The following is a 13,147-nucleotide window of genomic DNA, read 5'->3' as shown; positions in this document are numbered from 1 at the left end:
CTCTCTTAGGAAACATGCCAGAAGACAAAGAAGAGATAGTTTTCACGTTTCAATATTTTAATGTTCTTTGTATTGCCGTCTGAAGTCCTTGATAATTTCTTAATCAGCTCTGTGGATCACTGGGCAGCTTGTTTCAACCATGGCAATTTGGCAGTCTCAGACAGCGTGCTTTTTGAATGAGCAATTTGACACATAGGAATTTATTGAGAAAATGGGCAGAATTTTATCCACAAGGATTTTTTTTTTTTTTTTTTAAATTCCAGCAACGTCTGTCAGAGAAAACTTGGGAGGCGCCTGGGTGGCTCAGCCAGTTAAGCCTCTGCCTTCAGCTCAGGTCATGACCCCAGGGTCCTGGTATCGAGGCCCACCTCGGGCTCCCTGCTCAACGGGGAGCCTGCTTCTCCCTCTCCCTCTGCCTGTCGCTCCCTTTGCTTGGGCTCTCTCTGTGTCAAATAAATAAATAAAACCTTAAAAAAAAAAAAAAAGTTGGGAAGATTAAAATGATCCAATAAAGGGAGCTGTTCTGTTGATTCTGGGACACCCTTACCCTGGACATCCTAAGCCAGCATGACACAGAAATGGAATGAGTGACCTGTGAAAACGATGTTAAGTGAGAAGAGCAGGGTCCTAGAAGGAAGGATCCTTCCAGGGTAAAAATCATATCTGCCCACTTACCCACACGTATTCATCCTTTTGGAACCCAAAGGGAGGTGTGGAGTGAGAAATTACACCTTGTTGATAGCAGTCGCTTTCAGGAATGGAATGACGGGTGCAGTGTACATTTTTCCTCTTTCCTCACCCAGATTTTCTCATTTTTATAAAAGGAGCAAACTCAAGGTGCTCCTGGCTGAGGAAATACTGCAATCCCGGTAATTCCCTGATCGTCCACTAAAGGGCGCTGTGGGGCTGGAGCCCCCTGAGTTGCAGGACAAACTGCAGCCAGGCTGCTAGAAACTACACTTCACACCAGAAGTCCTTTTTAGACAGTAATTCTGGAACCATGCAATTCGCAGCGAGGGTGGCAAGGCCTTGCTCAGAAATAACACTGACTTTTTAAAGACCCTTAGAACTAGTGCGTAGTGGTCTCCAGCAGATGAGAAAGAGGAAGTTGGCTGTGGATGGCCCGTCTTCGGAGCCTTTCGCAATTGGCCATTTCTTAGAAGCCGTGTTCTTTCCCCATTTTTGCTGTGGACTCAAACGGTGTGAGTGCCTTTTTGTCAGCTGATGTAAATTTGGGTGGGAAGGGCGGGGGAAAATAAAAATTAGCTACAATCATAAACTCTCCTTAGGTGGTTTTGAGCTGCATGGTAAAGCAAAGTAAATATATATATAATGTATGTCTATAAATATATTGTTTTTTTAAAAGATTTTATTTATTTATTCATGAGAATACACAGAGAGGAGAGAGAGAGAGACTGAGAGGCAGAGACACAGGCAGAGGGAGAAGCAGGCTCCATGCAGGGAGCCTGATGCAGGATTCGATCCCATGTCCCTAGGATCACACACTGGGCCGAAGGCAGGTGCTAAACCCCTGATCCACCCAGGGATCCCTGTCTATAAATATTTTATATATATATATGTATATATTTGTTTTCCTCTTCCAAATTATATAATTCCAAAATTATATACATATAATTTTGAAGTTCCACGAAGCATTTTTAGTAGACTTTGGTTTTGGAGTTCCTGCTTGTTTCTTAATTTGCTTTCCCTTCTGAGCAAATGGAGAGATAAATTCTATCTTCAAGAATTAACCAAATTTCATTTTTCACCCTCAATCTGACAATGGCTCCATGCAGGTGACGGTGCTCTCGGAGGAAGACAGTCTGGAGACCATTGTTGCCGAGCACACGATGCCCTTTGTGCTGGGGGGGCATCCAAGTGGGGGAGGAAACAGAGCTTTCCCTTTTATCCCAGGCAGCATGTGGCTCGAATTTCTAACACATGGAAAGGAATGGAGTAATGGGTTTCTGTACCATTCGGGGTCTTTCAGACAAATTTTCTTGTGTTAAACTGTATACTAGGCGCTGATCCTTGGTACAAGGATTCAAACTGAAACCAGGGGCGCACCATCCGTGAAGAAACCTAGGTGGGGGAGACATTTATCACTAATAGGTCCAGACAAGGCTTTCATGGCCTTGACCATTCTGTCTTATGTTTTCACTTTGACAGGGTAGACCTTGCTTAAAGGGGCTGAAATGCAGTTGACAATTCACAGTCGAAGGAAGGTGCCAGAAGTTCCATATGGCTTTTATTATAAACACTCAAATTATGATAACGCGGCATTATTTTTCAACATGACAAATTGTGATCCCGTAACTAGTGTCGCTGCCTATTTGCCCTTTGGAGGCAACAGCAAGGGGAGAGAAATAGGCTTCTTCCACACAGATGAAAAACAAGCTGACACCACGAACACCTGTTTGTATAAAAGAAGTTTCCAGATATTTCCTGAGGAACGATTGTGCTTCTAAAATTTCTGTTTGCTGAAAATGATCTGGAGGCCTGATGAGAATAGCAAAGACATATTCGTAGTTAGGAACAAAGATCGTTCTACAAATAAGTCAATATGAAAGGCATCATCTTTCTGACTGTGTTTAGTTTCTCCCTCTGGGTGTTTTTTTTTTTTTTAAATTTGGAATCACTCACCTACATTTTGTTTTAATTTTGATTTTTATACATAATACCTGGCTCAAAATAAAAAAAAAAAAACTATGTAATGGTACATCTATCTACCAATGCCACCTCCAATAGATAATCACTGTTTGAATTTTTAAGTGTATCCTTCCGGGGTTTCTTAGCACATACATAAGCAAATACAAGCATACTTTTTCATTCCTTTTTCTTTTTTTTACACAGAAGTTAATATAATACACACTCTGTTCTAGTCCATGCTTTTTTTCCAGTCAGCACAATTTTGATATCTGTACAGCTTTCTCGTTTCCAACACTTGTGTAGTATGCCAGGGTGTGGATGTGCCATGATCTAGTTCACCAAGACCCTAACAATGACATTGGGCTGGTTTCCCAACATTTGCTAGTGCCTCACTGCAATAAATAACTTCATGCATTTGTTTTTTCACACGTGTGTGAATTGGGGTTTAGAGTCAACTCTTAGAAGGGGAATTGCTAGATAAAAGAGTCTGTTCTTTAAAAAAAAAAAATGTTGGTGGATAATGCCAAATTGCCCTCAATCAGGACCCAACTAATTTACATTCCAATCAGCAGTGAATAAGAGTGTCTGCTTCCCAAACCAGCCTCCCAACGGAATGTTTCCAAACATTTGGATTTTTTTTCCCCTCTCAATCTTTCCTTTTATGGCATCTGGATTTTGAGTCACAGTTACAAACGTCTTCTCGATCCAAAATCATAGAATATAAATATTTTCCCCATGTTTTCTTCTAGTGTTTTTATCCATTTGGATTTTTTCTTTGCATAGGGTTGAGTTAGGACATCAAGTTAATTTTTCTTTAGATGACCATCTTGCTGTCCCTGTGTCTTTTGTGAAACAGCTCTTCACTTCAAGATAGGTCTGAGGTGTCATCTTTATTATACACTCAATTCCCCTATGTCTCTGGATAAAATGTGTTGCATAGCAGGGGGGAGCAGTAGGGACAAGAGAAAGTAAAATAGGAAAACTCTTGGCAGAAAGATGATATTTGATGAAACACCTGAAGAAGGGAGTTGGGGGAGGCAGGGCAACATGGACTGCACATGCTTTTTGCCTCTGAGATAATATGGGCCTGGAGTCAACATCCAGCTCTACTCTATGACCATACGCAAGTTATTTATCCTTTTCATGCTTCAATTTATTCATCAGTAAAAAGCAAAACAAAACAAAACCTGCATATAATACATATACTTCATGAAATCCTTGTGCAAATGAAATGAGGTCTTCTAAGCTAGTTTAGCAGGGCCTAACACATCAAGGTTGGTCATTATTATTATTATTATAGACCTTTTTTTCTCCTCATTCTACATTCCTCAAAGAATTCATGGCTGCAAAATAATACACCACATGGAATGTGTAAATATTTCTACGCTTGAGTCCCACACCGGACTCCCTGCTTCTCCCTCTGCCTGTGTCTCTGCCTCTCTCTATCTCTCTCTGTGTCTCTCGTGAATAAGTAAATAAAACCTTAAAAAAAATACATATTGTTCCTCTCCTTCCTTTTTTATTGCTGAATACTATTCCGTGCTACGGAGAGACCTCATTTTGTTTAATCAATCCTCCGTTGAGACACATTCAGTTGTTTCCAGTTTGGGGCTATTACAAATGTAATAGTTGCTTATAAACTTTCATGGGTAGGTTTTTGTGTGAATATATGTCTTCATTTCACTGGTGAAAACAGCCCAGGAATGCAATTAATTGCTGGGATGTATTGCGGTTGTGTATTTACTTTGTCAAGAAACTGGTAAATTCTTTTCCAGAGAGGCTGTACCATTTTATGTGCCCATCAGCAAGCAATGTGTGAGTGATCTCGTTTTTCTGTCTCCTTGGCAGCACTTTTTTTGGTCAGTGGCTCCTCTGTTTCCAAGTCGAGGATCGATGAGGCAAACAGACACCCCAGGGCACTCCCCACTGCGTGGTTCCTCCATTCCCTAGCCGGTGTGTCTTCTCTTCACCTTGCATAGAGAAACCTGGGATTTCCCATTGTGCTCACTGGGAGGATCAGGAAACGTTCCTATTCTCTTTCTGAAAGCAGAAGTCAGGTCCTCTTTAAAAGCCAGTAGAAGAAGAAAAACCATTTCAGGGAAAGGGCTCAAGTTCAAGCTTGAGGATCTCAAGGTGAAAGGCCACTGGGGAAGCTCTCACTGGGGAAGATCCCCAGGCCGACCAACCCCCTCCTTGCACTGAGCAGGGGGGCTTACCCTCGGCTGCTGTCCAAGACTCGAGAGCCTGCTGCATCTGGGAAATCAGAGGGGCAGAGGTCAGCATCTTCAGAGATGTCAGGAGGAGATGCCGGGGCATGGAGGAGAGGGTTGGAGGGCTCCTCCGTTCCAGGAGCCCTGTTGAACTGTTTCTCCTCCATTCAGAGTGCTTTACCCTGGGGAAAGAGGTACTAATGCTCATCCGCCGCCCTCAGGGGATGGCCGTAGTGGCAGGTTTTCCCTGATGGTCCCCTAAACCCATGGGGACCACCCAACCTCCCTCCAATCCATTCCCCCTTCGATGGACTTCACTGTGTCCCATGGTATCTCCAGGAGGTTCGTAAGTGTTCCCTGGGTGTCGACCTTAGTGGAACTGAGAAACCTAACCCCGAACCTTCCCCAGCCCTGTTCCCTCCTCATCCTCTCTGCATTTTTCATGCTCTTGTCTCTGGCTAAAGTCCACCCCCCCCACCCCCACCCCCACCTCCACCGGTCTACCTGGGACAGGCTCCATGGCCAAGGCAAACACTGCTTCACCCTCAGGCCTTCGCCTCCCTCCTCTCCAGTTGTTCTCAGCCCCGAGGCACATGGCCATCCCCTGGGGTTCTGCAGACCTCCAGAAATCCTCGTTGAATTGGTCTGAATAGGTCTGGGCATTGGCTGAAAAACTGCCCAGAGATCACAGAGAAGAATCAGTGTCTCTTGCTCCCTGCAGGAAACACCAGCCGGGCAGCTGGCAGTGGCCTAGACGCAGGCCCTTCCACTCGCTGTGAGGAGCACCGGGGGCCCATGGGCTGTGGGGCCGGAGGGGGGGCAGAGCAGCTGAGCCAGCCTGGGTGCCAGGGGCCTCCCCGAGCAGGTGCCTCCTCGCCCCTCCATGCCTGTTCCCCAGGACTTCACCCACAGTCTCATTCACCCTCTCTTCCCTCATCTTCTCTGTTTGTTCTCTTGCAATCTTGACTGCTGGAGGCCTAAGTTACATTTACTGGTTCATCTGCATTTTTGTTTGGTTTTGCTTTGCTCCCCTGCTGGAATGTCCGCGGTCTGAGGACAGGGCTGGGCGCGTCTCGTTTGCTGCTGTATTCCCACTGACCGTGCCCGTGTGGGGCGCCTGGTAGACATTTGATAAGTAGCTTCTTTCCTGAGTCCTATGCTGTTGTGGGCAGACCCCAAACCTTGATTCAAAAATCCAGTCCAGGGCAGCCGGGGTGGCTCAGCGGTTTAGTGCCGCCTTCAGCCCAGGGCCTGATCCTGGAGACCCGGGATCGAGTCCCATGTTGGACTCCCTGCGTGGAGCCTGCTTCTCCCTCTGCCTGTGTCTCTGCCTCTCCCTCTCTCTCTCTCTCCTCTCTGTGTATTCTCATGAATAAATAAATAAAATCTTAAAAAAAAAAATCCAGTCCAATTTAAAAACTTCAATCTCCTGTCCGTGTTACCATGCCTCCCAGTTTTTCTCAAGAATCAAGCTCTGACTCGAGCTTGGCCTTGCCAGCTGGAAGGGGTTGGACGTGTCCTTTTACTTCTCCTCCTCGACCCTCAGGTGTGTGAGTTCAGGGAGGAGGGATGGAGAGAAGAGGGCTCGCTGGTGCCATCGTCCTCTCTGGACTGTTTGCGTGTTTTGTGTTGTAGGCATCCACAGACGGCTCTCTCTGGGGCAGAAACGGGGAGGGAAGTCTCTACTCTCTGCTGCTATTGGGTCTCCTTGCCCTGCACCTCGTGTGAGGGACAGCAAGGCTGCCCCAGCCCAGAACCCTCTCGTGGCACCTGCTCCATAAGAAGCTGGCACTCAGCACCTCCTCAGTCCAGCTCGTGGTAGTATTTTCCTACCCACTGTGAGGGTCATGGCCTGTCTACCTTAGTGGAACTGAAAAACCTAACCCCGAACCTTCCCCAGCTCTGTTCCCTCCTCATCCTCTCCGCAGTTTTCATGCTCTTGTCTCTGGCTAAAGTCCCCCTCCCACCCCCCCCCCACCTCCACCGGTCTACCTGGGACAGGTTCCATGGCCAAGGGCAAACACTGCTTCACCCTCAGGCCTTTGCCTCCCTCCTCTCCAGTTGTTCTCAGCCCCGAGGCACATGGCCATCCCCTGGGGTTCTGCAGACCTCCAGAAATCCTCGTTTAATTGGTCTGAATAGGTTTGGGCATTGGCTGAAAAACTGCCCAGGTGGTTGGTTCTACTATGCAGCCCGACTAAGGGTCCGTGAGCCAGAGGGGCACACTTGCCTTTTAATCAGAGGACTGTCCTCTCTCTCAGCCTTTATCCACTACGAGACTGGCAGCAATAGGAAGACCGTGGAATCACTAACATTCGCTGAATGCTTAGCAGGTGCTACCCCTTGTCCTGGGTCCTTTAAGTGGACCATCCCATTTCCTGCCCCCATGACCCTAAGAGGCGGGTGCTGCTCACTATTCTCCTTTTATAGATGAGCACACCGGTGCACAGATGTTAGAGAACATGCCCAGGACTGCACAGGTGTGGATGGAGGAGCAGGGAGTGGAGTCTGGGCCGCCGGCTAACAGGAACCCGGGCTAACACTCTGTGGTCTCTCTGCAACCTGGGCCTAGTCCAAGTTCCCCCATAGTTAGTGAACGAAGATGAGGAAATGAGTGAACGGAAATCACTCTGTCCGAGGCCACACTGTAAGGCAGACCTAGTGGGGTGTTTCTCAGTTACATTTATTCCTTGTACCGCCTTCGTAATGGCTCATCTCCCAAAACACCTGTTTGATTATTTATGTAATAGTTTTTTTTTTTATCTCAAATTGTATTTCAAGTGTTCTTTTTACTCAGCTACACCTAAGCAAAAATATCCATAGTACCAAAGGTTCGATGCTAGGAATATTTTTCGACAGCAGCTGAAACATTAACTTTGTGTGGGCGCGTGCACACGCACCACCTAAAACAAAATCACCGCACCTGTAGGTACACCTGCACTCATCTGCTATAAACAGAATTTTCAGCCATCCTTCTGCCTTAACAGTGTGGATTTGAATTATATCTTGAATTAAAAAAAAGTTCAACTCATTCTAGAACCTGTTTTGTTTTTTGTTTTTTGTTTTTTTTTAAAGAGCATCTCTTCCAAAACAAAAACAGTTTTTGCCTAGAATGAACTAGAAATCCTAACAAGTTTGTTAAGGTCGTGGGTTTTAGCTGCTTTTAGTTTTATGTAGTTCCAGATCCTTATTGAGGCATTTCTCAAGAAGTACCTCTCTGTTTAGAAACAGTGCTGGGGCTGAGGGAACCCTGTGGAATACATGTGTTATTATTACCTTTTCGAATATTCATCAAAATGTGTGTGGGGTTTTATTTTTATTTTTAGGGCCATTTCACAAAAGCCCCCAAAATAGCAGACTATTTTAATGCATAATCTTCTGGCCTGGCCTCTGGCATTAGGCTAGTCTTGTGTACCAAACTTATATGCCAAGTGAGTGCCGAGGGGAACAGGTGTATAGAAACTCAGAGAAGGGAATGCATAGATGCTGTGGATTTCAAGACCCAGAAAGATGTCAGTGAAGAATGGATGGGTTTGAGGTAACCTGCCTTAGCCCAGGGTCATAGGCATAGAGATGGGGAAAGGAATACAGGTTTAGAATGCTTCCTGCCCTCCTGCGTGAGTTAGAGGAGAAAATCAGTCCCTGTATTACATTCCTTGCACCAATAAACTCCCAGATCCCCAAAACAGAGTTATTATTTTAAAACATCAGTACTTTTTAGGGGCATCTGGGTGGCTCAGTCAGTTGAGCATCTGACCCTTGGTTTTGGCTCAAGTCATGATCTCAGTGTGGTGAGATCGAGTCCCACGTTGGGCTCCTCTCGCAGCGTGCAGTCTGCTTGAGATTCTCTCTCTCTCTCTCTTTCCCTTGGCACCTCCCCCTGCTCACGCTCTCTATTTAAAATAGGTAAATAAATCTTTTAAAAAAATCAGTACTTTTGAAAAGTTGGTATGATTTGCACTGTGGGGCTCGTGGCAAGTCAAACAAAGTCTCTGGGGATAATGTACAGATCATTAGACTAGGTGACCACAAAGTTGGGAAATATTGGCATCACACACAACCTCTTTGTAGAATTGGGAGAAAAGGGGTTTTGTTCAGGATGCAACGTGCACTGCTGTGTTTGTTACCCTCTGGCTCCAAACAATGTCCCTCCAACTAACTACAAATGCTGAATATGTTAGAAAGCAGAGGAGGGGAAGGAAGAGTGAGTCTCATAAGCTCCTGATTGTTCTGCACACCCGTGGGCAGAAGAAGTATGGCTGGAATTAGGGGGTAAGGGAGAAAGGGGTGCGAAGCCAGAGTATCACTGTGAGAGTCTGCATTCAACAAGTAGGCCACGGTGAAAACTCTGTTTTACACCTAGGACATAGCTGGCAGCAAGGGGAGAGAAGCACAGGAGATCCCCACTGTGAGTGGCTCTGTCCCTGGGAACCCAGAAGAACGGGATCCTGCAAAGGAGGACCTCCAGACAACAAACACAACCGAGAATAATAATTCCATCATGAGCTTCTTTAAAACTCTGGTGAGTGGTTGCCTCCCCTTCTTTCCTTATTCTATTGCTCAAAAAGTTTGTTAATTATATATATTATATAAAATTTCATATATAAATTATATTATATATTTAAATAAATATAATATATTTATATAAACTATACATATTATAAATTATAATATATAAATATAAAATATAATTCATATATAATTTATTATATATAATAATGGGTACAATATATGATATATAAATTGCATTTGTATATAATATAAATATATTATATATTATATATTTATATTAATATGTAATATATAAATATTTATATATTTGGTTTTGGTTTTTTTAAAAAACAAAAACAGAGCAGCTCACTTCTACTTTAAATTGCAGCTCACCTCCTTCTCATTTCCAGTAGCTAATTTGTACTATATTCCTATATTCTCAGATCTCTCCACACACAATTAAAGACTAACATGAAAAAAAGCCAAAACCAATAATTCATATATTTTTAATATATGTATTTATATTTATATTTATTATATTATCTATAATATAATTATATTATATATTTATATATTATGTTAAATATAAATATAAGTTATATTTATATATCAGTTATAAATATATATGGGTAATATATACCCATTATTGTATTGAATGGGGTATCATGATGGGGCCGCTGGAACATTGGAGAACGGGGATGAGATGTGCTTTGCAAGGGAATTGTGTCACATTGAGCTCTCAGCGAGGGAGCCCTCGGAGCTGGGAACTTAGGCATAAACAGCGGGTGCCCAAGCTGGGTGACATGGGCTGTGTTGTCATGGAACTCTACTGTGCTTGCATGTCTATGGCCATTGATCATACACATAATTGGAAAATACCTCCTTTGAGTTGTCGACCTATCAAAGCACTTCTGCCACTCGAATGGCAAATAAACTAGAAATCACTTCCTATTCTGTTACAACTGAACCTACTGTTTTAACTGCCCAAGGGCAGGGACCCATGGCTTGGAATGCTTGCTTGTCTCTGACTCCTCAAGGTAGCCACAGCCTGGCACATGTCCGACATGCAAGAGGACTGAATGAATCAATGAATGAATCCATGAATGCAAAATCAAAGGGACAGCTCCAAGTGTGTTTGGGTTCTTTCCAAAGCCCAAGACGAACCTCGGAAGGTAACAACAAGTCAGCAGAATGTGCTGCAAACACCAAAGGGTTGTGCATTTGTTTGGATTAGTGGTAGAAGTGATGGAAAGTCCATGACCTTCTAGGAGACAGTTTTGAATGTGGTCAAGCTCTTAGTGAATGTATAAGGTCTGATGTATTTTATGATAAAACATTAATTTTTTAAAAACTTTTTTGTACCTAGAAAATTCTCTAGAAGTCCATGGCTTTCTACTCAATGGGGTAAAACACTTTTGTACTGAAAAGAACTTCTCACCACATTCTTCACCTGCAGAGTGAACCACACTCCTCGCCCCACCCCCCCACCCCAAAATGGTGTATCTATGCAATCAAATCACCCTAAGGAGCTAGCTATGATTTTTAATATTTCGTTTTCTTAAAATTTTAAGGTTTCACCAAACAAAGCCGAGACAAAAAAAGATCTGGAAGACACGGTAGGTAGTTTGAAGTATGTTCGTGTTTGGATTTGTGTCGGAGGTTGGATTTGGATTTGTGTCTGTTGCTTGGTTTCTTGAATTTTGTGGGGTGGGTGGGTGTGTACATATATATTTATATACATACTTAGCAATTTAATAGTGCTGCTCGATTATCTTTAAAATGTTTCATTTGTGTCAGTGGTATTTTAATGAAAATTTCAGTGGAAAGCCTAAAATATATGCTAAGTCTGGATACATAATGTCACAATAACCAATTTCATATATGAAATAAGAACAGAAGACTAATAACCATATATCATGTTAGTCTCTAATTGTGTGTGGAGAGATCTGAGAATACAGGAATATAGTACAAATTAGCCACTGGAAATGAGAAGGAGGTGAGCCGCAATTTAAAGTAGAAGTGAGCTGCTATGTTTTTGGTTTTTAAAAAATATGTTCTGTGTTTTTCATGTAATTTGGGAAAAATAAATCTCCACCACAAAGGCAATTGTTTGGTGAAATGAAAGAGTCACCATGGGACACTTGCCAAGGGAAGGAATGTTTAGAGTTAGGATGCTCTAGAGAGTCTAAATTTATTCACTGTCATCCTAGAAATCCAACCAATTCCCCTCAAATTGTGTTTGGAACAACTACTTTCTAGAGATGTTTTCCTTTACACTTGACAGAACTGATTATCCCTTAATGGAATACAAGGTTTAACTTTCACGGGAATCGTGAGGAAAGTTTAACTTGGTGACAGATAAGTGTCTTGCGCCCTTCTTTTGATAACTGAAAGTGCTTTGAAAGACACTGGGACCCAATAAATGGCTTGGCCAACCCGGCACATCTGTTACCAATATTTGAAGGGGCCAGGTTGGGAAAAGGATCCTAGAATTTATCTCGAGGCCTAAGTTTGAGCTCTAGTCCAGCCACACAGTGGCTGTGTGATGTGATCCAAATCCATCTGAATCCAAATTTCAACATCTGCAAAACCAGGACAAGAAAAATTCTGTCTCCCCACCCCAGCATTGGATGAAGGTGTGCAATGCCTGGTAAACCATGGAACTCTATTCAAATGTAGGTGATCCCTATTTCCATAATGGCCACAAGATGTATTGGACGCCGTGATTACATTTGCAGTGTCTTGATTGGTTCTTCTACAATGTTCTTCTTCCATTAGAAAAAAAATATACCTCTGAGGTATCTATATGTGTTTTCCTATAAAATTAGTCTTTTGCTACAAGGCAGCTAGGGTCAAGTTCAATGAATAGTTGGGTCCAAATGTTTCTCTTTTGATTCCTGTGTCTTGCATTGTTTGAAGCCCCATAGTCAGCACAATAGGCTATAAACAGTGGGGTATGTGGGTGTGTTGTGTGGCTTCCCAAGTGACCTGATGCACTCATTCTCCTCAGCTGCCCATGCACCAAGACTCTTCCCCACCAGAATGTGGCCCCAAGTGCACATATCCAGCTGATAAAATCTCACTACCTTGCCCGGAGAGATCAGGGTCACTGCTAGCAGAGCGGAGTCTCAGGGGAGGGTTTGTGAATGTAGGTTGTCTATGACACAAACCACCTCTTTCCACAAACCTGCATTCTTAACATCCTTTATTTGTACAAAACTTCTTGGATTCTTGCTTTTGAAGCATCTACACTGTTCATCTTCACATTTCACATTTGGCCCTGACAATTTTGAGCACACTCCACACCCTGCACAAAATCCCCAGCCATTTGTAACTTGAGTCGACAATTCTGAGTGGTTGTTGCTGGGCTGTCTCAGCTCCAATCTCCCCCGACTTTGGCTCAGTGGACTGGCGCATGGTAGACACTTCTCCTGTCTGGGAGGGAGATCTGCCCATATAGAAGCCAGCTGGAATTTTTGCGGGTAACACTGCTCCCCTGAAGTTCCTAAGATTGGTTGGAGAAAGAAAGCCACTCGAGGCAGGGTTTGCCTTGACTCCAGGATGCAAAAATAAATTCGTTGTTTTCATGTATCTTTTTCTTTCCCATGACAATAGCATTTAGATATTTAAAACTATCAAATAAGAACTGTGCTCTCTCTTTTTCATCTGAAAAAGACGGAGCTTAGATGTCCTGTCATTGTCTTTAGCAAATGGAGCTGTGTTAATCTGGGTCATTTAAATAGGTCACCCTGATGAAAAGCAACTGTACTTGAAATGGACTGTGAATATGCTGTGTA

General features: G+C 43.4%; 1 protein-coding gene across 5 annotated transcripts in view; it reads left to right on the top strand.

The window, feature by feature from the left end:
* The window catches only part of BCAS1 (brain enriched myelin associated protein 1), a 97,550-nt gene that overhangs the window by 46,435 nt on the left and 37,968 nt on the right, over window positions 1-13,147 (top strand). For all 5 annotated transcript variants that reach the window (XM_072801463.1, XM_072801464.1, XM_072801466.1 and 2 more), the window contains exons 5-6: window positions 9,223-9,381; window positions 10,922-10,966. In XM_072801463.1, the coding sequence (XP_072657564.1) occupies window positions 9,223-9,381; window positions 10,922-10,966 (204 nt within the window). The remainder of the gene's footprint in view (window positions 1-9,222; window positions 9,382-10,921; window positions 10,967-13,147) is intronic.

The sequence above is a fragment of the Canis lupus genome, chromosome 26 (genome assembly GCF_048164855.1).
Source record: "Canis lupus baileyi chromosome 26, mCanLup2.hap1, whole genome shotgun sequence".
Classification (NCBI taxonomy): Eukaryota; Metazoa; Chordata; class Mammalia; order Carnivora; family Canidae; genus Canis; species Canis lupus.
The sequence above is the reverse complement of the archived record's forward strand: the minus strand, read 5'-3'. Positions and strand labels throughout refer to the sequence as shown.